Below are 27,924 nucleotides of genomic sequence, written 5' to 3' on the forward strand. Positions count from 1 at the left end.
TGTAAAAACTAGATCACACAGAGTGGTGTCGGAAGTACAGTCCCTCCTCGAGGCTAAGGCTACCCTTGTCCTCCTAACAGGTCGAACATACCCAGAGGACACTAGAGCATTATTATAACAATTCCATGAACTTTCGGTACCATAGGAAATATCACTCTTTTTCCATGTCCTGTACAATTTATAGGGCAAATACAAGTTTATCTTACAGCCAAGTGGGTACTGTAAAATAAGTGGCTATGTTCATCTTATATAATTGTAATAATAATTACAATTTGAGGGTTTATCTGTACTTGATCCCAATCATTTCAACATATTGTCATATGTGTCATTGCAGATACAGTATCTTATGTGCCATCATACTGGTCATAGTTCAATGACATTATCATCGTGACCCTCATAACAGATAATGGTCATTTGACTCAGTTTTATCACTGGACACGTATTATACGCCATCTACATTTACACGTGTATATCTATGGGGTCCAGAGATTATGGAAGCAAACCAAATTAACCGCTGAAAAAAATAGACATCATAAACACATGGCCTCCAAAAGCCTTAGAATAGAATTTCTACAGTGGTTTGTAATAGTACATTTTGCGTTTGACAGACAACAGATCCATAATGTGGACCTATTGTGAAATGTTTGTAATGCACATCTTGCATTGCAATCTTATGAGGTATGTTGGCTATGTGAGTTATGTAGGCAAGAGTTAGCAACCTAACTGCCTAACCTTTGAGCCAGCATGTCAAAACATGCTGGAGGGCAACACCACTCTGTACTTAAAGTGCCTTCAGCAATGGCAGAGTGTCATTTTCCCGAGCATATGTCTGTGGTTTGTGGCCTAAAAACCAGCCAATAGTGGATAAGCCAGTATGTTGTTCAGTTCAACCACCAAAGTTAGTGCCTGAGCATTCCCGTAATATGCAGCAGACAGATCCAGAGCAGCCAATTCCAGTTATGTGCCAACACAGACCCACAATAACAAGCATCCTGATGGATGCTACATCCTCGAAGAACTTGGTGTGCTAGCTAGACAGTGGGGAAGGAGTGTCTCGTGGGCATTTAGTGAAGCATTTCAGCAGGTTGTCCAAAGCCAGTTGTGCAGTCTAACTGCACTGTTACAAGCTGTGCCTATAGGGAACACAGACCCCTCAGAGAAGGACATGCAGAGTGTGTGAAGCCAAAGTGGGGCCACCCATAATTAAACAGTAGGTTCAAAGGCACCGTTGAGAAAATGCAGTCAGGTACTCCCACTTTGTAATTCAATCCAAAACACATAGTAGTGTACAGTATATTCTGTGATACTGCATGAGCAAACTGTCTTGGATTGGGTCTGTTTGTCTGTATTCACTGAAATGGCCATGCTAGTGAGAAATGCAATGGGAGACATGTACTGTACTGTACTGTACTGTATGTGGTGTAGTGGTGCCCTCTGCTGGTGAAGATTTTACTGCAAATTCAAACTAGCACAAATCCCAGGAGACACTAAAACACAGTTCGAATACAGGCTGAAATGATAATGAAAAAATATATATATAGTAGTGAGCATGTATGCAATTCTGGTGCTATTTTCAGATAACGGTTTCATTAGCGTAAAAATAATACAGTTCCAACTGAGAACAGAAAAATAACAGCCTCCATGGGAATGGAAATGTTACAGTATATTATTTGATTTGCATCTGTTTTGACTTCAAAGTACAGTATGTGTGGCTGGTTTGGATTGTGCATGGTTGCATGTGAGATTATGCCTTCATTTACGGTTACATTTAGAGTTATTTTCTATATTCATGCAGAGACTGAAGAAGAAAAAAAAAAGTACCAACTAAATATTTGTAAAGGTCACTTTATTATAAAACCCCAACCCGATGAAGTCATTTATCACTCATTCACTTTAGTCTACAGACTCGAAAGCCAAAACGATTCCCATGGCAACAGGATGGGATTGTCATCATTGGTTAAAATTAAGAAGCATCACACAGTGTCAATGTTTAGAATCTCACAGAAACACAGAACCTCAAATCAATCATTCTTCTGCTTGATTAAAATGTGTTGGTCAGTGGTGGAGAGCATCTAAGCATCACCGAATCCCATACTCAAAGTGGAACAACAGAACAAGACACTTAAAGACAGCAGGGCATGCCTATGGAACACATACACAGACATCCTCTACACGTGACGCTATAGGACATAGAAGGATTTTGCCCTCTCCTCAATATATTTACTTTAAAAACACTGTAATCCTCTCATATATATTCTAAACAGTCTTTAGATTCCAGCTCAACACATTATTGGACCGCAGCTAGCAAGTCAAGGTTTTTTTTTTTCTTTTTTCAGCCTGATGTTTGTTCCGGGCTGATGAGCAGTGTCGTTAATGTTGCGTCATACACCGCACAAGTGAGTCTAGATGGAGAGACTGTTCTTAGCAAGGAAATCTTTTTTTTTCTTTTTTCTTTTTTTTTTCTCATCATGGCAAATACATGAGTTACCGCATACCCAATACAAATAAAAAAAAGAAAGAAAGAAAAATAATTAGAGCAGCTGAAAAAGTTACAAGCTACGATAACCATGGATTCCAAGTGAAGCAAGTCTCTGTGTGAATACTAGAAGCGCAAGTGAAACACTTTAGAAGGAAGAGAGTCCACTAAAGGTTTCACCCAAATGGAGCGTTTTTTCTTTTTTTTACTGCAAGATAAAATAGTTCCCTCATCTTTGGTGATCCTAAAAACCTCTACATGGCTTGTGAGGTGAGGTCAATCCTCCAGAGGGGCTTTTCGTTTAAGCCTTTCTAACACACCAGGCCTAATCTGGCGAGACGGAAACAAAGGGTGGTCTTTCTAAAGCATGAGGCTTGATTACGCGCGAGAGAGAGCACTAAATGAGGATAGCCTAGTGGAGTACATAGTATGCAGAGCGCTCGTCCGTTCTTCTGTGTTAGGAGCCACGGGGAGGCTTGTTACAGGAACCCCCCCTCTCCTCGCTGCTACACACGGTGCTTTCACCGCCTCCTCCCAACCAGACGGGAGACTCTGATGAACAGTAGGGGGCAGTGGAGAGGAGAGGAGCACAGAGGAGAACCAAGACGGAGAGAGGGAGAAACGCAGCTGAGCTGACAGTCCTGAGAATGCTTGACACTTTAGAGAAGCCCTGTGATGGGCCGAGATAGACTGGGGGGGTGGGGGGGTGGGGGGCGGCGAAAGACAGGAAAAAGAGAGGGATGAGATAAGAAAAGAGCAAGGAAGGCCTCTCTCCTCCAGGGAGACGGGCTTGGCAGGTAAGGCGTGGCCAGTGGGTGGAGGTGTGGCCTCAGGGCCGAACCTCCACGTAATTGGCTGGAAAGAGTCCGTAGGCCCCTCGGCACACACCCCTCCACCAGCCCTCGTCAATCATCTCGATGTTGGTGATGATGTCGTCAGGGTCAAAGGAAATCTCATCATCGCCGGCTGAAAAATCAAATTACATTCTGTAAGAGCTCTCCTGCACAGCATGGTTTGCTACCTGACAAGTCTCTCTCTGCACCACACACTGTGTGTCACAATATTATGACAAATACTTGACAATATTTTAAGATATCTTTCTTGATTTTGTTCTACTAGTGAAAACTGTGAAACAAGTTGAGCAAGAGGGAATGTACATCACAAAAAAGCACCATGGCTGTGAGGATCTACTGCCACACAGGGTATTAGCTTGCGTCTAATCAGGCCATATCCACCTAGCTGGGTATTTTTAAAATTGGAGATTTTTCCTCCGTATTGCAAAATAATTCCATTGCAGTCGTTGAAGGCAAGTCAAGACACCAATCGGAGACCTGACAACATTTTAAAACGTCACATCACATCCAAAACTTGTGTGGACGAGAGGCCAAAACATATAAAAAATGTCCGTTTTTAAAAAAAAAGCTGTGTGGACATGGCCTCAGTTTAGTGTTGGTAAGTAACGGAATACATGTAACAGAGAATTACATATTTAAAATACAAAACATGAGTAACTGTATTTAAATACAAATACAATTATAATTTAAATAGGTGGAATACCTATGATCAATTAAAGGGATATCTTCATTATAACATATGGGCCAAGGATTTTCAAACTCAATCTTTAACCACACTATGAAGCCTATTATTTATCTATCAGATGATCCTTCCTCTTTCCCTCTCTGTTTATATTGATAGCCAAAATGAAAAACCATTCAGGGAATGTAGAATGTAAAATATGTTTTGTTGCAAGGGCCTATATCCAGCCAGCATTACTGAGGCCAGCACAGTTTAACTTGAATGTGCATTGAACTAGTGTCTCAGCTTCCTCAGTTCACAGGTGTGGTTAAATGTCTAGTACACTCACCAGCCTGGTAGTCATAGAGGGCCACAGCGGTCACGCCCAGGTCCTCCCCATAGTCATACGTCTGGGCATCTAGAAGAGGAAAAACACACATGACTAGGGATGCAACTGACCATTACTGTATGTTCATGGTCAATTAAACTGTTGATTATTTCCTTGATTAATCAATCAGTTACTTGACCCATAAATTGTCAGGAAATGAAAATGAAAAACTGTCAATCAGACTGTCAAGATGCGCAAGATTACGGCACCAAAATGCCTGGTTTTGTTAGTAAAAGTGGCCCGGTCTTTTGTTAGTATTCTTGCGCGTCTTGTACCCTCTGCTCCACCTGCGGGTGTGGAGTCCCCACCTCCTCCAGCCTGGTAGTCCTCGTCCGCGTTCTGGTACAGCTCCTCCTGGGGCGCCTCGTCGTAGGTCTGCTCCGCGGCAGGAGCAGGAGCGGACACCGGCTTGGCCACGGGCACGGGCTCGGGCTCGGCCTCGTAGATGTTGCCGTTCTCTGCGCTGTCCTGTGTAGGCTCATCATACAGCCCGGCCTCCTAACACACACATACCAGCAGAGGGCGACAGTTCACCAACACCTCACAGGGCAGGCTCAACACCAGTTCAAAGGCAGTGGTTTAATTTGTCGCAAATGCTCTTTTGTCCTTGTTAAAGACATGTTTTTCCCACATGGTTTTCCTGACAGGCTGGTTTTACTTGTCTTTCTTGGAACCAAAACATACAACTTCCTTCACTCCACAAAGGAAGTGTCCTTTCAAGACTTCCTTCACTCTATCAAAAAAACAAATCACACATACCAAGGGCTAAATGGCCAATGTCAGCCTTTAAATTTAAGTTGGTATGGCATTTCTGGACAGATTTACAGCTTATGGAGAAGTGCATGTCTGACCTATTCGCTCTAAATTGTAGAATAGTGGCACAAAATGGCAGCATTGTTGTCCCTTCCTCCTGACGTAAACAAAGTGCCTGGCTGGTGTAAACAGCACAGCAGCGGGCCTCAGGTCTTACCTCATGCGCTGGCTGGGCAGCTGGGGTGGGGCTCGGCACGGGAGACGGAGGCTTAGCTTTGGCTGCCTCCTGCAACACAGGAAAAAACAACTGGGTGTGAAAACAAAATCTCTAACTGTGTGTGTGTGTGTGTGTGTGTGTGTGTGTGTGTGTGTGTGTGAATATGTGTGTGTGTGTGTGTGTGTGTGTGTGTGTGTGTGTGTGTGTATATGTGGTTTTGTTAATGCACATGCATGTCTGTATACAAGGACATCTGTGCATGCATTTGTAAATAACCCTGTGTGTCTGTGCCTGTGTGGCACATATACAGTATGCATGCATTAATCCCAGTGATTCCCAGGAGGTTTTCCTGATGAGGAAAGCAGGCTAGGGGGGGAAAAAGGAGCGTCTCCTGCCGCAGCCCACCTCCTGGTTCCTGCGCGCCTCCTCCTGCTCCTGCTTCTCCTTGGCCTGCCGCCTGGCCCGCTCCTCCTCAGCGCGCTTCCGGTCCTCCTCCTCGTTCTGCTTGGCGATGTTCTCAAAGCGAGCTTTAATGCTCCCGGTGTTGGCACTGGCTAATGGGGCAGAGAGCAGAGCACAAGACATTGTTTAGAGAGAGAGAGAGAGAGAGAGAGAGAGAGAGTGTGTGTTTGAACAGAGGCAAGAAAGACGTGTTTCACCTATTCATCTACCAATTAAAGACTGAAACAGGTAGAGTTGGTTTGTGTTATATCTGCTATTGTTTTTGTGTGTGCACGTGTGTCTGTGTGTGTGTGTGTCTGTGTGTCGGTGTGTGTGTGTGTGTGTGTGTGTGTGCGCAAGTGTGTCTGTGTTGACATGTGCAGGCAAGGGTAGACTGGGAAGAGAATAGGGAAAAGATCCTATTTCAGAGTGTGTCAAATGTCCCCCCATACAGCACCTGCTTCTACAGGCTTGGTCTTCTGGTAGCCGGAGGCCGGTCTGTCCACGTCCTCAAAGGTCCCTGCACTCTGAGACACAAACAGTGGCAAATATTTACTAACTGCCCAGGAACCTCCCTCCGCTCCACAACGCTGATAAAGTCCTCAAGGCCAAGTGACCAAGCGCTGACCATTCCATTAACATGCACACGATCTGCCATGAGGTCACTAAGGCACACTGACCTTGCACTGTGGCAAACAAAATGGGCTTTTAATGTGGGGTGCTGCGACTGCTGTCTTTATTTATCCAAATACTAGTGGTGTGAAGGACAATTCATCATTCAGCCAGTGTTAATAAATAATGTCATCATTAAACAGTCAGAACAAGCCTAAGAAGTAAATCCATGAGAAAATATCAGCTGTCTGTTAACAAGATTAAAAGGAAAAGCTACAAGAGCTGCCATAATGAAAACAAAAACAATGTTTCTACAATAGAATACAATATATATGTATTGTACATGTATAATTACTATAGATATATACATGGAAATGTAGAATTACCTTATCCATTCTATCCTTTTGGACACCATATTTGCCTCCAAATCCTTTTGAGTAGTCTGGAATAGAGGGACAGAGTGAAGTTAGACGTGCGGCTCTGAGGGGTCTAGTCCATGAGCAGTCCCAGGGCATGAGCGCAACAGAAGAGCGAAGGGAAATCATACGTTAGGCTGAGGAGCAGCCATGCAAACCTGGAGGAGGAAGAAGCTCACGAGAAAACAAAATCACACGGACGACAAGATGGACGCAGCCAGCGTTATCTCCCAGAACGTATTCATTCACCTCAGTTCTGCATGTCCAGCTGTCAGAAGCCGATTCTGCACAAGCTGAGTGCAAGCAGCTGTGTGTGTGTGTGTGTGTGTGTGTGTGTGTGTGTGTGTGTGTGTGTGTGTATGTGTGTGTTGGGTAGGCAGGATGCGCTGTGGCCTGTGTGACTGTGCAGCCATCATGCACTGATGAGCATGTCTGCATACAACTGAACCAGAAGCAGATGAGGCACATGGGTGACTGGGTGGTGGGTGGCGGGTGGGCAGTGCCATTCAGACGGGACAAGGACAGGGACAGGGACAGGGACAGGGACAGGGACGGGGACAGCAACTGCTCAGGGGTGCATTTCCCAAAACCATAGTTGCTAATATATGTTAGCAACTTTGTTGGTTGCAATGCAATCTTCCATTGCCAACCAACTAAGTTGCCAACTTAGTCAGCAACTATGGTTTTGAGAAACACGCCTCAGGACAGAAACAAACATTTGGGGATTCGGGGAACACAACATAGGAGGGGGATTCGGTTAAGTATCTGCAGAAGCCTGGGTGAGCAGATCCAACCCTGTTTCAAAAACGACAGCCGAGTTTAGCATGAGCCAGCTAACTTTGCCTGACTGGCAGACTTGTTTTTGGGATTAATGGCCGGCCTGTGGGCCAGACTGCTCAGCGCGTGTTTGTTCCAGTCCTGCTCGCGCTGGCACGCAGGACGCAGGACGCAACACACACACACACACACACACACACACACACAAAGCGGAGGATTAACGGAGTCAGGTGGGCCCACGCAGCACAGCGTTTAGTGGCAGGACTGACCGTGGTAAACACTGAGCTGACACTTTCAACAAAGCTCACAACACAATGACCGAGATCCCAACAGCTGGACGGGGCCGATACGGGGAGATCACATCTGACTTGTAAAAAAGGAAAAGGAAAATCTCCCAAACATAATGCTGAAGCATAATCTGATCCCTGGCATTGTAGAATTGGACCCAAGTCTGTTTTTGGGAAATATTGACCATTAGGTAGCATCACTTTGGCTTGCCCATAATCTAATCTTCCATCCTGTGTAGCTCTCAGCAAGCTGCAGATATAATCACATAATTGCTATTTAAGATGCTTTAGATGTCTGAGTAGCCTGCTGGAGAATCACTCGATGATTAGTGTACTCCTCCATGGTGCACAAAGTGATGATTTGCGATCGTAACATTTCATCCATATCAATGTCAATCAACTATCATTTTTCCTTTATCAAATCACAATTTTCCTTCACCATGTTTGATACTCTAACATAACAGGAACTTTGGGCTCTAGATACTTAGTACTTAGTATTGGTTGTGTAAATATAAGGCTAAAAGTGTCTGACTGCGATAGAGTAATCTGTTCCATCTAGCACTGCTGTGCTCTTCAGATTGGGGTGGGGGTGGGGGTGGAGGTGGGGATGGGGGGGGGTGCTGTCTCAGTGCATCAGCGCAGGGAGGGGGAGAAGCAGCACACTGATTGGCAGGTAAAGACGACAGGACAGGGTAAGGAGCGGAGGGAGGGAGGGAGGGAGAGGGAATGCTGTAAGAGACGGTGCCTTGTTGAGACTCGTGCTTGGCCAGGCTCTCCTTGTGCTCAAAGCCCAGGGCACTCTTGTCCTGCTTGTCCGCCTCAACCCCGTATTGCCCTCCGAAACCCCGCTTATAGTCTGCAAGAGTCCGCAAACACACATAGACATACAGAGACAGGACATATAAACAGACACACACACATATATATGCACACACAGACAAAACATAATGGACATATACAACAATGACATACAACGACAGAAACAGCAGCACAGACAGGCCGCACTCGGACAAGGTTATATTTGACTCAACGCCTTTCACTTCTGGTTTCCCTTTCTGCAGAAACCACAGAATAGCAAATCTGTGGCCTGACCCCCCCCGAGACTTTTCACGGGGACGCAGGAGGATGTGACCTCGGATTCAGATGGAACGTGGTCAGCAGGCAGCACTCATGCTACGCTACAAAACTCCCACCCTGGTCCTGATACGTGACTGGACAATCACAGACCACACAGAAACACATAGGTACAGAACACATAGGTTGCTATGGAGCAAAAATGAGGAAATAAACACAGTTGTATCACACAAGACAGACACTTGGGGTCTTCTGTCTGCCTATCCTGCGTGTTCTCTATGGCAAGAATAGACTTCACACACAAATTGACCAGAGTGGGTCGCCTGCTTATATTTAGATGACCTCTCACAGGAGAGGAAGTGGGAGAGAAGTTTGTTTAGTTACAACAACGCTGGCTCTTCATTACAGGACACTAATAGTCAACGTGGCATGAAGGAAAGCTGGACAAAAACAGGTGAACTGAGCGAGTGAGTGACCATTACGTCTGGTCTGCTGCTGGACGGAGGTGTTTGCTTGAACGTTACCTTTCTGAGACTCGTGGAGCTGCGTCTTCTCCTGATGGTCCCATCCCAGAGCCGACTTGTCCTGGCGGTCAGCCTGCACGCCAAACTTTCCACCGAAACCCTTCACATAGTCTGCGCACACGCACGCACGCACACACACACACACACACACACACACACACACACACACACACACACACACACACACACACACACACACACACACACACACACACACACACACACACACACACACACACACACACACACACACACACACACACACACACACACACACACACACACACACACACACACACACACACACACACACACACACACACACACACACACACACACACACACACACACACACACACACACACACACACACACACACACACACACACACACACACACACACACACACACACACACACGATGATTAAGCAGTTCAGATTCTCCAACTTCATGTCATACAAATGATGCCAAAATCTAAACTAACTAAACTTGTAATCCCAATTAGCCCATTGTGTATATTTTCAAACACAAATGATAACCTCTTACAAAGTAAGGCGCGAGTTAAGCATGATCACAGGGCCTGATATTACACCACGTTAACACTTCTCCTTTTCAAAGCAGAAACACCTCTCTGTGCTGCTGGAAGCTGAAGTGACCTGCAGAAGGCCCTTTGCTAGCCGAATTAACCTCCCAGTGCAGCAGAGGCAGACGCAGAGGCGCAGCCTACATTTGACAAAGTCATCTTCTCCAAGGCTCCATTCACAGCGCACGGCACGCAGTGGGGGAGGAGGTCAATTGGGCTTGTCTGCCAAACGCATCAGCAGGGACTCTGCTGTTGGAGCCCATTGACTCCCATCTACAGTACACCATCTCCCATGAGGAATACAAGTTGGGACAATGTCCAAAAGGAATGAATGGCATTCCTCTGATAGTAGTGCGACTGCTGTGGCTGCAGTTCAAAACAGCCAGCCTGTGTTTGCCTTTGCTGCGGAGTAGAAAAAGGCCGCGCCTGTTCGGGGGGCTTTGAGGCGGTTTCATCCTCTATCCATTAATGGGCCGTTCACAAGGGATGCTGTATTCAGTTGAACTCTGCACACAGCCCTAGGTCTGCCCCTGCATGATACTGGCAGTGTAGAGCTGCTGGAGTGGTGAACACCCACTCTTTAGAAGACCTGGAGAAGATATGCCTCGTCTCCATCACCCCTTTTTTGGTGTTCGTGTTTGGTGTGTTCATTCACACGTTTCTTTTTTTCCCCTTTTATTTTCAAAAATAAGCTTTGGTCTGTTTCTTGGTGTCTGTATATGCTTTTGTTTGTTTGTTCTGGCGTTTACAATTGAGCATATGGCTTTCAGTATTACATTCCTGACACTGACCTGTAATGTGGTCACTCTGTCTGATGGCTTATTAAAAGTCATGTTACAGTGGCGGGGGGGGGATCACAAACCTTTCTGTGACTCGTGTTTCTCCGTCTTCCCCTGGTACTCAAACCCGACAGCACTCTTGTCCACCTTGTCCGTCTCCACGCCAAACTTTCCACCGAAGCCTTTAGAGTAGTCTGGAGACAGGAGTCAGCCACATTGGCCGAGTTAAAAACAACACACATGCCCAAAAGATCACTGAAGCCTTGTGTTGCCAGCCTAAATCTCTCAAGTGTAGTTTTTACAACAGGAAATGAGTCGCGGCCTGAGGCACTGTCTCCAAGCTCTTTATTAGATTATGGTATGGTAGGGTAGCTCAGTACAATGTTGGAGTACAATCTCAGATTATGGTAAGGTAGGGTAGTTCCGTACAATGTTGGTGTACAATCTTATTCTTAAGTCATAGGCTACTCCTACAGTACTTCAAACAATGCCCACAGGGGGATTCCAAACTACGGTGAACACATGGGTGGCAACACTTGGCAAACAGTGCTGCAACTTCAGAGAGAGAGAGAGAGAGAGACACTAACTTAACACGTGTGAATGTTTCACCCTTCAAACGGAGGGTTAAGCATCGCTGCTACAGGATCGCTAAGATCCAATTACATGACTACGGCATAGCAACGACTGCAACAAAACAAAGCTATGAACTTAAAGCCTTCATCACACACAAAGCACTGTATGGGCTAAAAGCATGGTGAATCACAGAGCAGACAGGCTCTTTACGTACCGTACCACTGGTCTGTCTGGAGTTGGGACACACGTGTGTGTGTGTGTGTGTGTGTGTGTGTGTGCATATACACTATGTGTGTGCTGTGCTCGTTGCATGGGAGGATCTGGAGGGAATGAAAGCGGGTCCAACAAACCTTTCTGGGACTCATGTTTGTCGGTTTTGCCCTGGTAATCAAAGCCCAGGGCACTCTGGTCCACCCGATCGGTCTGCACCCCGTAGCGCCCCCCAAAACCCGTGGAGTAGTCTGGGTGACGTGACACAGCACAGCAGGGTCAAGCAAAGGCAGCGCGGCACGGCAGGACGGATGGAGGGATGAGTGGAGGGATGGAGGGAGGGATGGAGAGAAGGGATGATCTTAGCATAAGGACACTTTTGCTTATAGGCAGAGCAGAAAGCAGCAGAGCTGATAAAGGCCAGTACTGAGTGTGTGTGTGTGTGTGTGTGTGTGTGCACTACCCTCAAACTACACACTGGCGTTTATGTAAGATGAGAAGATATGATTCATGTTTCAAAAAGAGTATGGAAGTGGAAATATATGATTGTACATCTGCCCTTTAAAAGGACAGCGATTGTGCAATAATCTGATTGCTGTATGACTAAGCGCTTTCGAAACGGCTAAAAGTGTTGCTTCATGCCATGGTATGGCTGTTACTGTAACAGTACTCAAGAAAAAGAGGAACACCATGCCATCAATGGTTAACGCTTTGATTTATTTGGTCCATGATGTGCCAAACTCCCTGGTGTGTTGGTGTGCTATTTTTAACCTGCCCACGGACTATACAAGGAAATCAGCTATCTTTAATTAACCCGCCCAAGGACTATAAAAAGAAATCAGCTATCTTTAATGCTAACTTATTCATATTGACACAAGGACAGTACTCTGGATATATGCACTGACATGTCTGGTATGTGTGGACGGTTTGCTCTCAGACACCACAGGACAGCTAGGGGAGTCCTGGGCATGGGGGAGGTGAGCTTACGCCAGTGTGTGCCAACTATGGCTGAGGAGGGCATGAAGCATGAAGCTCATCTATGCCACAGCAAAAAGAAGCAGCCGGGTCAACAGCACTTCCCAATACGTTAAACAGGGCTCTTGATCAGACACCACCTTTAAATCCTTTAAATCCCAAATGTACTTCCTGAAACATGCCGACACCTTTACTTCCCAACACGATACAATCTCTGTGCTCCACTTGAATTTGGCTTAGCAAAATTTGCATAATTTTCAGGCCTCGCAAAAGCTGGAGCATTGCGGTAAGATAATATCTTCCGTTTGGCAATGCTTGCCGGTAAAACTGAACAAAAATACCATTGGGGAAGAGGGCATCTTTGTTTCAGTAATTTAAGATATTATACTTAATTTCCATAGAGTGGAAAGAAGAATCATGAGAAACAGCTGAAGTCATTTTGATGATTACTGCGGTGGGAACAAAACTCCTATTCAGTTGCATGTGAATTGGTGAGGGCTGTTGCTGAATCATCTGATAAGGTTCTACTGCAGAATTAGTACGGTCACCTAGTACACACAGGCCCTGTTCACACTTGGCAATCAAATGGCTCCTCAATCGGCCTCGATCACATCCACATGTACTGTACACATGTACCACGGCTGAAGTGCCCTTGAGCAAGGCACCTAACCCCTCACTGCTCCCCGAGCGCCGCTGGTTGGGCAGGCAGCTCACTGCTCTGGGTTGTGTAATTCACCTCACTGTGTGTTCACTGTGTGCTGTGTGTTCACTAATTCCGTTAAATTGGGTTAAATGCAGAGAACTGAATTTCCCTCACGGGATCAAAAAGTATATATTCTATTCTATTCTGTAAGTGAAGCTACATTTGTGATCGAAAAGTGGTCAGACATGGCGGTCCTGATCCAGGCGTACTGTAACTGGGCAGTAGGCGCGCGATGTGGTCAGATCTCACCATTAAGAGAAGCGATTGGAGATCCACCACTCGCCCTTATTAGAAACATTACGGAGACACAGTAGGCTACTCCATATTCCCTGAGCTCAGCGCATCCCGCTGGGCTATTTTATGTCCCTCACTCAGCGATATCCCATGCCAGGAACACTTCTTGGTGCGCTCAGTGTACAGTGTTTTCAAAAGCAAATACGGCCCACTCAGAGTACTGTAGATCTATCTTTTCATTGCCGCCAGGCAGTCTAGATTGATTTCTGAATTGTAACAGTGTACAGGAAGTAGGAGATTGAGTCATTACACAGAGGCTGTAGCACCACTGGACTGTAAACGTCTTTCGTCTCTTAATTGAATAAGGAACCAATCATCATTAGATGCCAAGTGTAAAGTGGACACATACCAGAATTGTATTTTCCCCTATGCTGACAAGATTATGGAAAAAGGATTGCTTTACCTTTCTGTGAGGCATGCTTTTCTGTCTTCCCAGCATATTCGAAACCCACAGCAGACTGCAAAAAAACCCAAAGTGACCTAGTTCACATCCTTATGTTGATACTTGCATATTTTCTGCAAAAAACTCTTCTCAACACTTTGCATTTCCTCCAACATTGAATGCAAACGTGTTTGCTGAGACTGTACCTGGTCAACGCGGTCAGCCTGAACTCCAAACTTGCCACCAAAGCCTTTGGAGGTGTCTGTCTGGGAGCAGTGTTTGGACAGCTTGCTCTGGTAGTCATGTCCCACAGCCGACTGGAGGGAGAGAGAAAGAGAGAGGGGGTGTAAGTGATAGAGAGAGGGAGAGGGAAGGAGTGTGTGTGTGTGTGTGTGAGAGAGAGAGAGAGTGAAAGAGAAGAGATAAAAAGTCAGGAAAGACTTGTGGCACATCAGAGAGCAGCCTTGGTTTTGACTGTCATCTTAAAGAAATGGACAATAGAAGTTCAAAGCTATGCTGGGACAATGCAGAGGCCTAACAACTTTTTCTGTATAACCAGGGCACACAGTTTGAGCAAGTGTGTGTGTGTGTGTGTGTATGTGTGTGTGTGTGTGTGTGTGTGTGTGTTAATCCCTTCCCTGCAGTGCTAGGTAAAACCCAGCCTCTCTGGCTCAGTGGGCCAAGGCCGGGTCAGCACGTTTGTGACCAAACACACACACACACACACACTCATCAGTGGAGACGAGAGCACACTGACCCCTGTGTCAGCCCAGCTCCTGCCACAGCCTGTTCACACATCAACACTTCCGTCAACTCATTCCTAATGCACACACACACACACACACACACACACACACACACACACACACACACACACACACACACACACACACACACACACACACACACACACACACACACACACACACACACACACACACACACACACACACACACACACACACACACACACACACACACACACACACACACACACACACACACACACACACACACACACACACACACACACACACACACACGACTAAGGATGACAAACCACAATGGCTTCTCCCTCTCTGACAAAGGCAGCAGTTACTGGCAGAGCAATGGGAATGTAATGGGTCCCAAACAGCTCATCATATCAGTGTTTCACACTTACACCTCTGGATTAGCAGAGCAGAGCTCAAGTCTTCCTGTATGGACCAACAGCAACCGATACTTAGCGATCCCATCACTTCTAACCTCTTACAACACTATAATATACAATGTTAATTTATTGTGATATAGATCTGACATGTAAGGCTGTGGTTGGCTGTGATTGGCTGTAAATAATGGGGAAGAATCAGAAATGTCAACATTCTGAAATTTCAAAATAATGGAGTGTCTGTCTATTCTTTTAATAGATCATAACGGTTGCCACAACTACAACTAAAATCCTGATTCCGTTTATTAGAATGGTTTAAACTGAGACTTTCCAATGCAGCACAAATTGTCAGGCATTTCCATCACAAAGGTAAATCTGTTCAATGACAGATGGGTTTATTTTTAGACAAGATCTTCTAGCCTAGAACAGAGCATTTTTTCCACTAGTGGGATCGGATTTAAAGAGCTGTTTTCCTGCTATTCATGTTGCGGTTTCCTTTATTGATCGGATGCTCCTATCAAGACAGGACAGGCCAGCAGTTTACATGCAAGGCATCCATTACGAGCTCCTTCTCATCGCCCGCTGGGCCCCTCTGTCAACACAGCACTGCTGCCGCTTCTTAACGCGAGGGCCCGTGACTATGAGGCATGCTGGGACCGTGATCTGTTTTGACACGTGCGGCTTCAGCCATTTAGTTTCGACCCAGTGGAACGCATCGCTGACAACCTGCTGCTGCAAGCCCACTTGTGCACCTCGTAGACCTGGCGCATACCTACATGTAGGCATATATCTAGCCCTAACCAACATGAGAGTGCCCATGTAACTCTGCTGTTGTTCATGTGGAGTCCTGACCTTGAGCTAATACCAGCATACACATGCCAGTGCGACAGCCGTCTAGCAGGATTTACACTGCCACAGGTTGGCAAGCTCACCTACTTGACTAAGGTGCATGGCACTGGTCAATTGGTCCTCCTGACCAAAATGTGTGATGTTTACTGCAGAGTAAAGAGTGTGCACCTATCATTTCATGTCATAGCATATCAATGCACAACAGGGTGTTCGTTCCACTTCCTGTACATCCAGCCGAAAACAGAGTTATAACAACCATGGTATAACCTTCAAATACTGAAGTCAGGGGTGTTCTAAGGATCACATCAACAAAAGAGGGTGGATCTCTGTTCAATTTAACTGAGAGAGAGAGAGAGAGAGAGAGAGAGAGAGAGAGAGAGAGAGAGAGAGAGAGACTTTTCCGCTTACACTGTCCATGCGGTCCTCCTGGATGCCAAATTTGCCCCCGTAGCCGTGCGAGGCCTTGGGCATGAGGTCCAGCTCCTTCTGCTTCAGGTTGGTGTGCTCCGAGGAGACCTTACTGCGCAGGTCATGGATGCTGTGGGAGACGGACGCAGAGGTGGGACAGGGAGAGTCACTCATGCACAGCTCATGCAAGATATCTCTCCGCATTGGCTACGCTCCACTGCTCTCATTGACCAGAAGAACGAACATTTCTCTTGATGCGTTTCATCCTCGCACACACTTCATACTTTGATACTCTAATACTGACTATCATACTCTGTTACACATCCAATACAATACAAGCACCCCACACTACTAGAATTACACACACACACACACACACACACACACACACACACACACACACACACACACACACACACACACACACACACACACACACACACACACACACACACACACACACACACACACACACACACACACACACACACACACACACACACACACACACACAGTAAAATTTTGGCAAGTGTTTTAAAGTGAACGCTATTGAAGAATCTGAAGAACACCCACAGCGCTAAGAAGTGAATGATGAACAAAGTAGACTCACTTGATATGTTCTTGATGTCCTGAGCCGGCCACAGTCTTGGCTCCCCATCGCTGCTCTTTTTCTGACACATCGTTCTGTTACCAAGGAAACAAAATATATCAGAGAGAAGTCAGAAATGTCAGGTACTATGAGGAAGGGCAATGACATTGTGCTATTTGAAACAAACACAAGGTTAATCTTGCAGGTGCAATGTGCATGGATTACCTCAAAGTCTGGATCAGTCTCCCAGTCATCTCCTCCATCATCAACTGCCACCTTCACAGACTGACCTGCTGCTGCCTTCCACATCTACAAATGAAATGTTCAGACTTCAAGTAGATAGTTGAAACCAGTGACCTATTCTTGAAGCACATTGCATGTTCAAGAATGATCAGAGCCTGAAAGAACACACTTGCGGCAGCATGAGCAACATGTCTAAGCTCCTCAAAACCCTTAGGCCTATTTATTAAACAACATAAATGGTCAGTTTTAAGTGCAGTAACAGTTGGGAGTTGGCTATGGTTTGACTAGGCACTGAATGATGGGAGTTACACCCCCCTGACTCATCTTAACTGCTACATCTGTGTTTAATAACGGACAATGCTGGAAGCCATCTGACGTGGCCCCCATCTCCACGAATTCGTTGCAAAGCATGAGACAGGGTTAGAGTATTGTAAAGCTGGTGTAAGCAACAATCGACCATTTTAGCAGTCCATGAGAGAGAAAGCTGGTAACACCGTACCGACTGATAAAAGGCTAGGAGAGTGGAGCAACTTCCAGTAGCAATACCACACCCAACTAATTTCTTAGCATTATTAAAAGCTTCGGTACGTGTCGTGAACACAGTCCCTTGTTTTGTTCCGAAACACATATTAAGTAGGCTATAATGTCCTTCCAGTATGGACAAACGTTTCCATGTCGAAGCCAAGTTGTGGTATTCAGCTTTAACGCTGGAATGTAGCCTACGGGTGACCAAAAACATGTAGCATACATCAGACAGATACATTGTAGCTTTTTACATAGCAAAGTAACCACGGATGAAAAAGAAACATTGCAATTCTCGATTTTGCTGCCACAGGTGTAACTAAATAGCCAACAGTCACAACGCACCACTGATCTACAGACCTTAATCGTGAAAAGTAGGCCAATTCCGACCAGTCCAGGAAACGATAAATATTCAAATGGCTCATCTTTATCGCACATAGCATTTGTTTATTGAGGCGTGCAATTTAACTCAACATCTCAACCACTCCTAAATCAAAATATGACACCTAATTTATGTGACGCAAGGATCTCAATATCAGATCATGACATGTCTAGGTACTGATCAACTAAGTTAGCTATAGTTCAGTTGAGCAACACTGACGGGCTTTCTTTGTTAGGCTAAATATAAATCACCATCTGTTTTCTCTAGCGATGAAATCACCCACTATTAAAAAACATTCAATAGTTGGTAAGTATTAAACACAAGGGGAGTATGCCAGTTAATTACAAAGGCAGAGAAGCCTTCATCATTGAGGTATTTCCTGTTCTAGTTTCTCGGTCCTTGAGATTCTGCTAGCTAACGTCAATGATTTAGTGTAGGTGCTCGCAGCTTTTTCTCCATCTCGCATTTTGTCGCAGGATAACACTGAATGTTCCTTCAAAAAATCGTAATCGAAGGATTTCACATACATACCTTCGCCGCTTGCACTTTTCTTTGAAAAACACGCTTACAAATGAGGGAAAACAGGGGATCCTACGGTGTTAGCGTTGACAGCCCTTGCCTAATGGAATATTCCTTGTCTCCACTCTTCCGGCTCTCCCACTCTCCCATTCCCTCTTCCTGCTTTGCGTACGATAGCACCACCTGTACTTCAAAAAGAGGAAGTGACGCTAGGGTTGCTCTAATGACCGACCTAATATATTCAAAGCCTAGCTTACACCTCAGTTCACAGTCTCTGTGAAATAGTCCATTTCAGTCAGACAGTATGAACATGAACAATGTATTGTACTTATGAAAGTTGTGGAGCAAAGAATAATGAGAAACGAAAAATATGCATGAAATCAGAAATGGGACAGCAGGAATGTAAAAAGTCAAACGTGTGTGACATGAACCATGACATAGGCTACCAAGGGGGTAAATGATGTCATGAAAAATGAATTCACCTGATGGGAGCAGGGACAATGATACAAAAATATGGACATTCTCAAAATTATAACTGCACATCAAGATTCCTCCTAGAGAGAAGAGATCTCCTATCGTGTGTAGGCCTATCTTGTGTAGTACATGTCTGGACAGTGTTTTTTTTTTTTCTTTGCCACTTCGATTTAAATTCCATCCAAGATCTAGTGCCAAGTATTTGATCTCTTATAATTTCTCTTAAACACTGCTGAAAAAAGCCCCTACATTTGTACTCCTAACCTATAGGCCTAGGCTACAAGAATATACTGAATACTAAAACTCGAATGCATCCAAACGGTCATGGTCAGCCATTATATAATATATAATACTGCATTGCCAGTAAAACAGAGCCCCCTACAGTCAGAGTACTGTTATGTACAACCATTCATTCATGCATTAAAGGTCATTCACACATTATCCATAGACTGATGCTCTTAGTGGTATCACCAAGGAAACCATGTTGACTATATTTTCATATGGACTTATTGCAGTTTTATGCTCAGTGACTGTAGAGCTGTAGGACCATATATAAGGGAATATTTTGCGGCAATTTTAAATCTATTTTACATTAACCTGTATTCTGTATTCCTATTGCAAACACAAGAACTAACAATTACTCTTGCCTGCACTAACACTGAAATCGTAACTCTACTTCGACAATGTTATCCTTCAAATACAATTTCAAAATGTATAAACAGTGACAGTGCAGGAATGACCCATTTCATTTTAAGAGTAGCATGAGAACCTTTATGAGAGAGAATCCAGATGGAAGCAGACAAAGGAAAAGCACACAACAGAGTTGTTTTTAACACAAAGACTTAGTCTTTTTATTGGCAGTGGAAAATAAGTTTCAGTATTTTATTGAAAGGAAGCAATAAATAATACTGTGATAAAAATAGTTCATAAGTACTCAGACTGTACATAATTTCTGTTACAAGATCAGGAGATTTTTAAACCGCGATATGGGAGACAATTTAAAAACAGGACTCTAACATGATTTGAAGTGTGCATAAATCCTAAAGCACAAAGAACAATGACAAAACTACCAACATGTCAGCACTTTCTGGGAAGGTAAAGGGTATCTTCAGTTCCTCTACATTATTTGCTCATAAAAGTTCAGAGGGACCTGATCACAATATTAATTTCCTTGACGGAAAAAAAGAAACCATCCAGCCTTTAAGATGATCCAAAAGAGAAAGAGCAAAAACAAATGGCAACTTCTAAATAGGCCTACATGATGACGAGGAGAGAAACAACAATAAGGATGGACAGTAAATAGAAAAAACACAAACAAGAGGGGAGAGAGAGAGAGAGAAAGAGAGAAAGAGAGAGAGCAATAAGGCTTGGTTAAAGGACGAGTACAGCGGTTGAGAGTGGGTGGGATCATGAAGCCCTCTTAAGGGGAGGGCAGCACGTGGTTTGAGCTGAGGCCACAGTGGGGTTGGTCCTGTGAGAGAAGCAATTCAGCACAACACGCACACACACACACACACACACACAGACACACACACACACAGATAGACACACACACACATACACACACACACAGGTGTGCAAAATGCACACACTCATACAGATGCGTTTGCTTTCGCACGTGTCTCTTGTGCGGAACAAGGGGGGTAAGGAATGGAGAGTTTCAGCACATGAGGATCACCGGACAACCTGGGTTTTTCGGCAGGAACACCTCTGTCCAAAAATAAAGATGCCTCCGAAAAAAAGTAGCCCTCATTGTCGCTACCATTTATGGCTTATTCAAGAGTTCCATTTTGGTTTAGCAGGAAAAAAGTACAAAGAAAGGGGCGAACCGTTTCACATGAAATGTCCAACAGGGTTCAGAGGGATAGAGGAGGGTGTGTGTGTGTGGGAGGGGGGGGTGGGGTCGGGGGGGTATCATGCTCCACTGTCAAGTGTCCACATTTCATCATTTTGAGGAGGAAGTTTCAGTCTATGGTTTGCACCTGTTCTGATATTCACATAATACAGTTGACCTAAAGAGCCGCATTTAAAAACAAACAGAAATGATCGACACCGATATGAACCAGAACTAAAAGGGTGACAAAAATTAAGTTAAAATCACACAATAAAGTCACTTGAGCTTAAGTTTGATTAAAAACAAGAATGGGCAGAAAGGAAAAAAGGTACATCTGGTCGATAACAAGGTGAGAATAAAAAGATTAGATAACGTTTGTAAGATAAATATACAAACTTCAGACTCGTGATACATTCAGTTACATCTGAAAGAGTTAAGCATGATATAGACAAACAAGAAATGATGTTGGGGGGACAAACAAAAATAAAACTTTTACATACAGACATAGCAGAACTACATAAATGAAATGTCCCATTGGTTTAGATAAATATAATAATCATTACATCTAAAATATGTTCTCGAGGCTATCGGGGGAGATTTTGCAAATGCGATCTTCCATGATATAGTATCTTAGAGTCCTCGTCCATTTAGAGCTCAGCTCGGTGAGAGGTCCACCTCTTCGGCAAGCTCGTCACCTATAGAGATAATGAGCATAAACTGAGAGAGAAAAGAGAGGGAAAACGAAAGGGAGTGATATAGAAGGAGGAGAGAGGTAGAAGGAGAGGAGAGAGAGAGATACAGGGAGAGGAAGAGAATGAGACAAAGACATATACAGACAGAAAGACAGAGCAAGTAGCAGAGAGGTAAGGTTGATGGATGGATGGATGGATGGATAGATAGATGGATGGATGGACAGCCAGTGAGAGAATGAAGCCAGGGGAAAAATGGGATGGAGGTGGGGTGAGAGCGAGAGAGAAAGAGGGGAGTGATAGAAAGAGAGAGAGAGAGAGAGAGAGAGAAGCAGAGGACAGAGATGCATTACTGCCAAGAATTCTTCAGCCCCACAATCAGCCATTTTAAATGTAAGCAGCATAGCGGAGGAGTCGCCGTTTCTTATTATTCGGTCAAGTCATTCCTGCTGACGCGGCACTGCCGCTGCTATTCCCAAACTCACACTCAGCACTCGCTGACCACAGGCATGGACGTCTGGGGTGACCAGGCCACTACACACACCTCCCACACGGCTACGGCTATTCCCAAACACACACACACACACAGCACTCCAGGCTACTACAGCATCTACAAATATGCTCCAATTCTGACAGGACAGAACATGTTTGCCGCAACTATTTGGACCAAGCAACAGACACTATTTATCAAAACATGCCAAGTCCTTTATAAGCACATTTAACCAAGACAGTTGGTAGTAGAGGAGGCAGCCGTAATATAAGCAATTACATTTTCTTTTAAGCCATTAAGAAATGGCTAAAAACAATCCATGATACAACATAGTATTTACAGAAATTAGCTTCTATAATACTTCATCATTTAATCTGGCACTAGCTACAGTAACTAAATTGTAAGACAAAGCTTCACAAGCACCTCTACACACTTCACAAAATACAAATCTAACCGAATCATGTTCACATGCTCAACAGAGTCAGACTATGATGAGTTCTAATATGAGTGCACTAAAACTCGCAGCACCTGTAGTGCGGAGCGGCTCGGTTTGGTTTGGTTTGGTTTGGTTAGGGTGCTAGCTGCCACCGCTCATGGCTCACGGCACACGGCTCACACGGCTCACACTCACCATGGTGCCCATGCTCAGGCTGGGCCGGGCTGGCAGGCCTGGTTAGCATGAGTAGGTCCTGACTGTGGCAGAGTCCAGCATCTGCGCTGCTGCGGGGCCCATCAGGACGAGGACATGCAGCGGGACAGGACGTGCAGTTAGTCTCAGACCCAAACACAGTTAGACCACACACGCACACACACACACACACGTCACACGCGCACACACACACGCATACACACACACACGTCACACGCGCACACACACACGCACAAACGCACACACACGCACGCGCACACACAAGTACAGTAGCTCAGCCAGCACAGCAGCTCCACACACACACTCATGTGCAAGCGCGCACACAGACAGACACACACACACACGCACGCACACACACAGTACACATTCATAAGTATACACTTCAAGCATGCCATTCGCAATAAAGCACACATTCCATTAGTGTATACAGAGCAAATCAGCACCCTCTACATAATGAACACTGCACTGGTGATGTATTTTATCTTATCCTACTAAACCCCCCCTGCCCCCCCCGCCCCCCCCTCCCCGCCATCTCCCAGACCCATCGGACCCCCACGCCTCGTACCGTCCATCTGGAGTTTCTTTGGCTGCATGGCGGGGGAAGAGGCGCCGCTGTTGGCCATCCTGAAGTTGGCGGGCAGCGTGTCGGCCGAGCCGATGTTCATGCCCCGCACGTCTTTGGGACGGAACTTCTTCCTCCAGGAGGGGGCTCGCCGGAAGTTCTTGTCGTCGTCCTGCGAGAGGAGAAGAGAGGAGAGCGAACGCTGAAAAGAGGGAAAGAAAGAGTGAGAGCGTCACGGCTACGCTCGAGTGTGTGTCTCGGTGCGCGTGAGGGGGGGGGGGGGGGGGGGTGTGATGCTGCGGCGGTCACTCACCTCCTCCATCTTCCGGTCCGTCCCCACCGCCAACAGACTGTTGTACTCGCGCTCCAGCACTGCTCGAGCCTGCGCACACACACACAGACACACACACGACAGCCATTTAGTTCCACTTTGTACTCTCAACTTGTAGACACGACATAGCCTGGTGTGTGTGTGTGCGTGTGCGTGTGCGTGTGCGTGTGTGTGTGTGTGTGCGCGTGTTTATGATAGATAGATAGAGAGATACTTTATTGATCCCCAAGGGGAAATTCAAGTTATGAGTGTGAAAGAGAAAGAGACAGAGAGAGAAAGAGAGAGAGGAAAGACAGAAAGTAAACACAGAGAGAGATAGTGTGAGAGGGTGTGTGTGACTGCAGGGCACCTGTGTGTTCTGCATGGGGATCTGCAGCAGGAGGGCCATGGCGTTGTAGTCGAAGGTCTCGTCCAGGGAGATGAGCGCCCCGTGGACGCCGTTCTCCAGCAGGTTGTTGGCGTACTCCTTCAGCCCGATGGCCTGCACCCAGCTGATCACCCGCTCGTTACTCCACACCAGCACGTCTGACACACACACACACGCGTTTATTCACAACATGTCTGAGCCATACACCCACACAAGCTCGCTGGAGGCCAGTCAGAGGAACAGAGGCATTACTGGTGGAGTACAAAACAGTGGAGTATTTACTGGGCCAGATGGAGTGGAACATACTGTATGAGATGATATTGTTGAACTCTACCGGAGCTGGACTGGTAAACAAACAACTAAGCATTGGAAACCTCTAAGTGACAGAGAGTACAGATGGAATATGTAGCCATTCTGGAGGAGCATGTCACGCTATGCAATTTAACCATCACACCAAAACTAACTTATGCTTCAATGCTATTTAGCAGAAGCTTTTATCCAAAGCACCAGTCACAAAGTCGAGGGATCAAACCCAGTCCATCTACTCAGCAGATGGAGACACTAACCACAGCTCCACCACAGCGATCTAAGTCGGCGCCGCGTGTGTGGTCAGTACCTTTGATCTCCAGCTGAGCGTCCTCTCGCCTCCTCTCCAGCTCTTTCCGGTCGTAGTTGAGCCGCCTCAGGGACATCACTCCACACTGGAAGCTGTTCCTGTAGGGGGCACGCATATACACAAGGGGGCGACAGTGAGCAGAGCAGGCACCAGTAAGAGCTTGAGTCAGCTTCTCATTCAGACCAAACCAAAAGTGGCTTGACAGATAAGGCTTGGGGGGGGGGGGGGGTTGGGGGGGGGGCAAGGAGGAGGTGTCCAACCTGTGGAAGCTGTCCACCATCTTGAGCTGACCCCGGAGGTCCTTCTTGGTGAGATGGTCCAGCATGCGGGCGTCCACCAGGGACTCCATGAAGTAGCTGCGGTATTGGGGCAGACCAAGGCTGGGGAGCCACTCGTTCCCGATCCACTCGTGGTTCATGTCGCCGTACGCCAGAGTCTGTGGCGGACACGCACGCGCACACACACAGTCAGGTATCGACCCACGGAGATCCAGACCACAAGGGGGGTCTACGACTACTACTAGTGCTACTGCAAGGGAAGAGGGGGTCCACACACAAGCCTTGGCCACCACCACCACTACGCACTGAGGAACAGCACCACTAGGTCAGCTTAAGCACTCAGTACACTAAAACCGGATGCAAAATAGCGGATATAACTCAACAATTCACCAACACCATAATGGAATTCTTGTTTGAGGGGAAAAAAGAAAACAAGGAACCTGCACCCCCTGGGCTTGACATACAGTGTCGTAAATTACTCGACACCATTTCACACTCATCACTGCTCAGGGATTACCACTAACTCCATAATCTTGTGCTATATTCAAAAGATATAATACCCCAAGGTGCATAAATCAAGCGATAATATGGGGATTGCAAGACTTTTAGAGGTCTAACAGCTTTGAGGGGATGGTTTTACCAAAAAATGGAAATGCTGTCGTTACTATTCATCACTGGTGGGATCCCATAATAGGCCCCTTGTTCAGAGAAATACAAAAGGAGCTAGACCATCAGATTCTACAGCACAACCGGCTTACTGCTTTATGAATGAGGATAGTGGGATAACTCTTTTTGGTCATGTGAGACTTCTAAGGTGGCTATGAGGTTGTGTGTAGCCAATGGCTGTGTATTCATTTTTGGCTAATTGTGCTTTTAAAGGCAAATATCTCATCTAACTGTGCTTGCTTCATGAGTGAAACCTGATGTGATGTAATAGGCAGAACTCATGACTAAGTCTCGACAATAACAACTTGCCACCCTTCTAATGAGAAACTTGCCACCCTTGAGAAACGAAAAAAAGCAAGTGTGACAGAACAACAGAATCAAACTAAAAAACACAGGGGCATTTTTACAGTGGCGCGCCACTTTTAAGATTGAGGTCAGAGACACAGAGACAGGTGCAAACCTGGGCCCAGGTGCCCTCGTCATCCTCCTGGGGTTAGCGGGTTAGCGTTAGCGTGGAAGAGAGCAAAAGAGGTTTGTTAGCCAGCAACTATGAATTAGCCGCCACATGCTCTACACAGTCTTAACCTAGAACACACATACAGACAGACACACACACACACACATACATGTACACACACACACACACACACACACACATACAGCTTTCATATGCAAGTTATCAGAGTTCTATGGCCTAAATAGCTGTACTCTAGAGACAGACATTCATGTGTGCTAGCGTGCCCACACCACTCACACAGCCTCTGGGGTTAGGGTGGGGTGGGTGGAGCCGACCACAGAGAATCTGGCCAATGGGGTGAGGGTGACTAACCGTGGGAGGCGTGGCCGCCAGGCTCTCCATCTCTTCATGCGTCACCCACACGTTCCCCGTGGACTAATCACATGACCCGTCGTGTGACCCGACGGACCGCCACCACCCCCAATCGAGTGACAGTGACATACCCCAGTGAGTGACAAGCACAGTCCAGTGAGTGAGAGAGAGAAGCATTGTGAGAGGAGGAGAGAAAAGGAGAGGAGAGGAGGAGTCCAGAGAGAAAAAGAGGAGGAGGAAGAAGAGGAGGAAAGAACATCACAGCACAAGAATGTTAATGAGTAGCAGGCATATTAGGAACCAATTATCAAATCAAGAAAATAAACAAAACAAACAAACAAACAAACAAACAAAAGAGGCAGACGAATCGTCCAGGTTAACCTTCACTGGTGTGAATCGTGCAGTCAGATTGGTGTTGGCCTCAAATGTTAGTGTGAGAGAAGATAAGCATGCACCAATCAAGAAGAGAGAATTGGTCATGTACCATATAAATCATCGATGGACTAAAGATTATGGAGCTCTTCATTTAAAAAGAAAAGAAGACACTTGAGATTGATTATTGATGGCAGAGAAACAGCTATAATGATTCTGAGCTTTTACCGCACACAAATGTATACCCAGGCAAATTTCTCGTGTTGATTGTAAAATTCTGCAGATCATTGAAAGCCCTTCACATTGAAATAGTCAGTCAGCGTTATGTAACTGTAAGCTTCAAGAGAGATCTCGAGTGCAGACCAGAAGTGGAATTCCAGGCTGAGCGAGTGGAGGGAGCTGCCCCAGATGTGCCCCACCCAGCTGCTGTGGAGCAGCTGATTTCCCCTCACGGCCGTCCCCCTCGGGCTCAGGCCAGCACTAACGAGCTAGCAGCAGTGGGCTGACTGACCTGCACTCCCTCGGCCTGGATTTTCACCGTTTGGTGTGAACACTGGGCTGAAATGGGAGAGCCTTCGACAGAAACACGGTGCAACTGCAACTCGTACTACTAATGCAACGCTAGCTCATTTGAAATCACTGCCAATCTTTCAGCATTTATTCCAGACAGCAATACTGCAGACATACAGTTACTAATAATCATTTATTGCAGTTTTTATCATAATACATCATTCATAAAAGTATTAATATATGTGGAAAAGAACATTATTTGACTTACCACCGGCGTATATGTATTTACACAAGTAGCTTTGTGTTTTTGTGTGCATACATGTGTGTGCATTTGAGGGGTTCTGTATACATGTGTTTATGTTTCAATGACACATCTGTGTGTAAGTACATTTGCATACGTGTGTGTGTGTGTGTGTGTGTGTACCGTTCTGGAGGTGGGCGGTGCGGAGGGGCTGGTGAGGGACATGATCTCCTGGATGGCGAGCCGCAGCTTGAGCCGGTGCAGCGGGTTGCTGATGCCGATCTCCCGCTGGATCTCCGTGTCCGACAGCGCCGACATGATGGCGCCGCTCTTCACGTTTGCACGACACGCCGCCACGTACCAGGCGGGCATCCCCAC

The 27,924-nt window shown here is 45.9% G+C and overlaps 2 protein-coding genes across 9 annotated transcripts in view; both read right to left on the reverse strand.

The window, feature by feature from the left end:
* Positions 1-1,829: 1,829 nt before the first annotated feature.
* Positions 1,830-18,793, reverse strand: LOC134095372 (src substrate cortactin-like). 3 transcript variants are annotated; one of them, XM_062548849.1, is made up of 16 exons: positions 18,651-18,793; positions 17,198-17,281; positions 16,994-17,067; positions 16,384-16,513; positions 14,186-14,296; positions 14,001-14,055; positions 11,766-11,876; positions 10,926-11,036; positions 9,481-9,591; positions 6,789-6,844; positions 6,248-6,317; positions 5,755-5,903; positions 5,350-5,418; positions 4,688-4,877; positions 4,341-4,409; positions 1,830-3,442 (listed from the first exon to the last, which is right to left on the reverse strand). In XM_062548849.1, the coding sequence occupies exons 2-16, from the start codon at positions 17,279-17,281 to the stop codon at positions 3,306-3,308; spliced, it is 1,527 nt and encodes a 508-aa protein (XP_062404833.1). In that variant the 5' UTR covers positions 18,651-18,793; the 3' UTR covers positions 1,830-3,305. The 3 variants fall into 3 exon arrangements, with proteins under 3 accessions (XP_062404833.1, XP_062404832.1, XP_062404834.1); XM_062548848.1 differs by having other exon boundaries at positions 4,655-4,877; XM_062548850.1 differs by lacking the exon at positions 11,766-11,876 and having other exon boundaries at positions 4,655-4,877.
* A 1,142-nt stretch (positions 18,794-19,935) lies between these two features.
* Positions 19,936-27,924, reverse strand: part of ppfia1 (PTPRF interacting protein alpha 1) — a 46,993-nt gene continuing 39,004 nt past the window's right edge. For 2 of the 6 annotated variants that reach the window (XM_062550017.1, XM_062550015.1), the window contains 10 exons: positions 27,730-27,924; positions 26,424-26,486; positions 26,055-26,081; positions 24,911-25,086; positions 24,651-24,748; positions 24,017-24,192; positions 23,650-23,718; positions 23,340-23,508; positions 22,757-22,845; positions 19,936-21,663 (listed from right to left, as the gene is read on the reverse strand). The exon at positions 27,730-27,924 is cut by the window's right edge and continues 6 nt beyond it. In XM_062550017.1, the coding sequence (XP_062406001.1) occupies positions 22,799-22,845; positions 23,340-23,508; positions 23,650-23,718; positions 24,017-24,192; positions 24,651-24,748; positions 24,911-25,086; positions 26,055-26,081; positions 26,424-26,486; positions 27,730-27,924 (1,020 nt within the window). In that variant the 3' untranslated portion in view covers positions 19,936-21,663; positions 22,757-22,798. Of the gene's footprint in view, positions 21,664-22,756; positions 22,846-23,339; positions 23,539-23,649; positions 23,719-24,016; positions 24,193-24,650; positions 24,749-24,910; positions 25,087-26,054; positions 26,082-26,423; positions 26,487-27,729 lie in introns of all 6 variants that reach the window. The other 4 variants (XM_062550016.1, XM_062550020.1, XM_062550019.1 and 1 more) reach the window with 4 other exon arrangements.

This window comes from Sardina pilchardus, chromosome 11 (assembly GCF_963854185.1).
Source record: "Sardina pilchardus chromosome 11, fSarPil1.1, whole genome shotgun sequence".
In the NCBI taxonomy this organism is placed as follows: Eukaryota; Metazoa; Chordata; class Actinopteri; order Clupeiformes; family Clupeidae; genus Sardina; species Sardina pilchardus.

Coding starts and splice junctions, on each gene's coding strand:
- LOC134095372 (XM_062548848.1), bottom strand. CDS start 17,281: ATGTGGAAGGCAGCAGCAGGTCAGTCTGTGAAGGTGGCAGTTGATGAT. Junction 16,514..16,993: donor GGACATCAAGAACATATCAA/GTGAGTCTACTT, acceptor CGTCTCCCACAG/CATCCATGACCTGCGCAGTA. Junction 11,877..14,000: donor AAAGCATGCCTCACAGAAAG/GTAAAGCAATCC, acceptor CACGTCACCCAG/ACTACTCCACGGGTTTTGGG.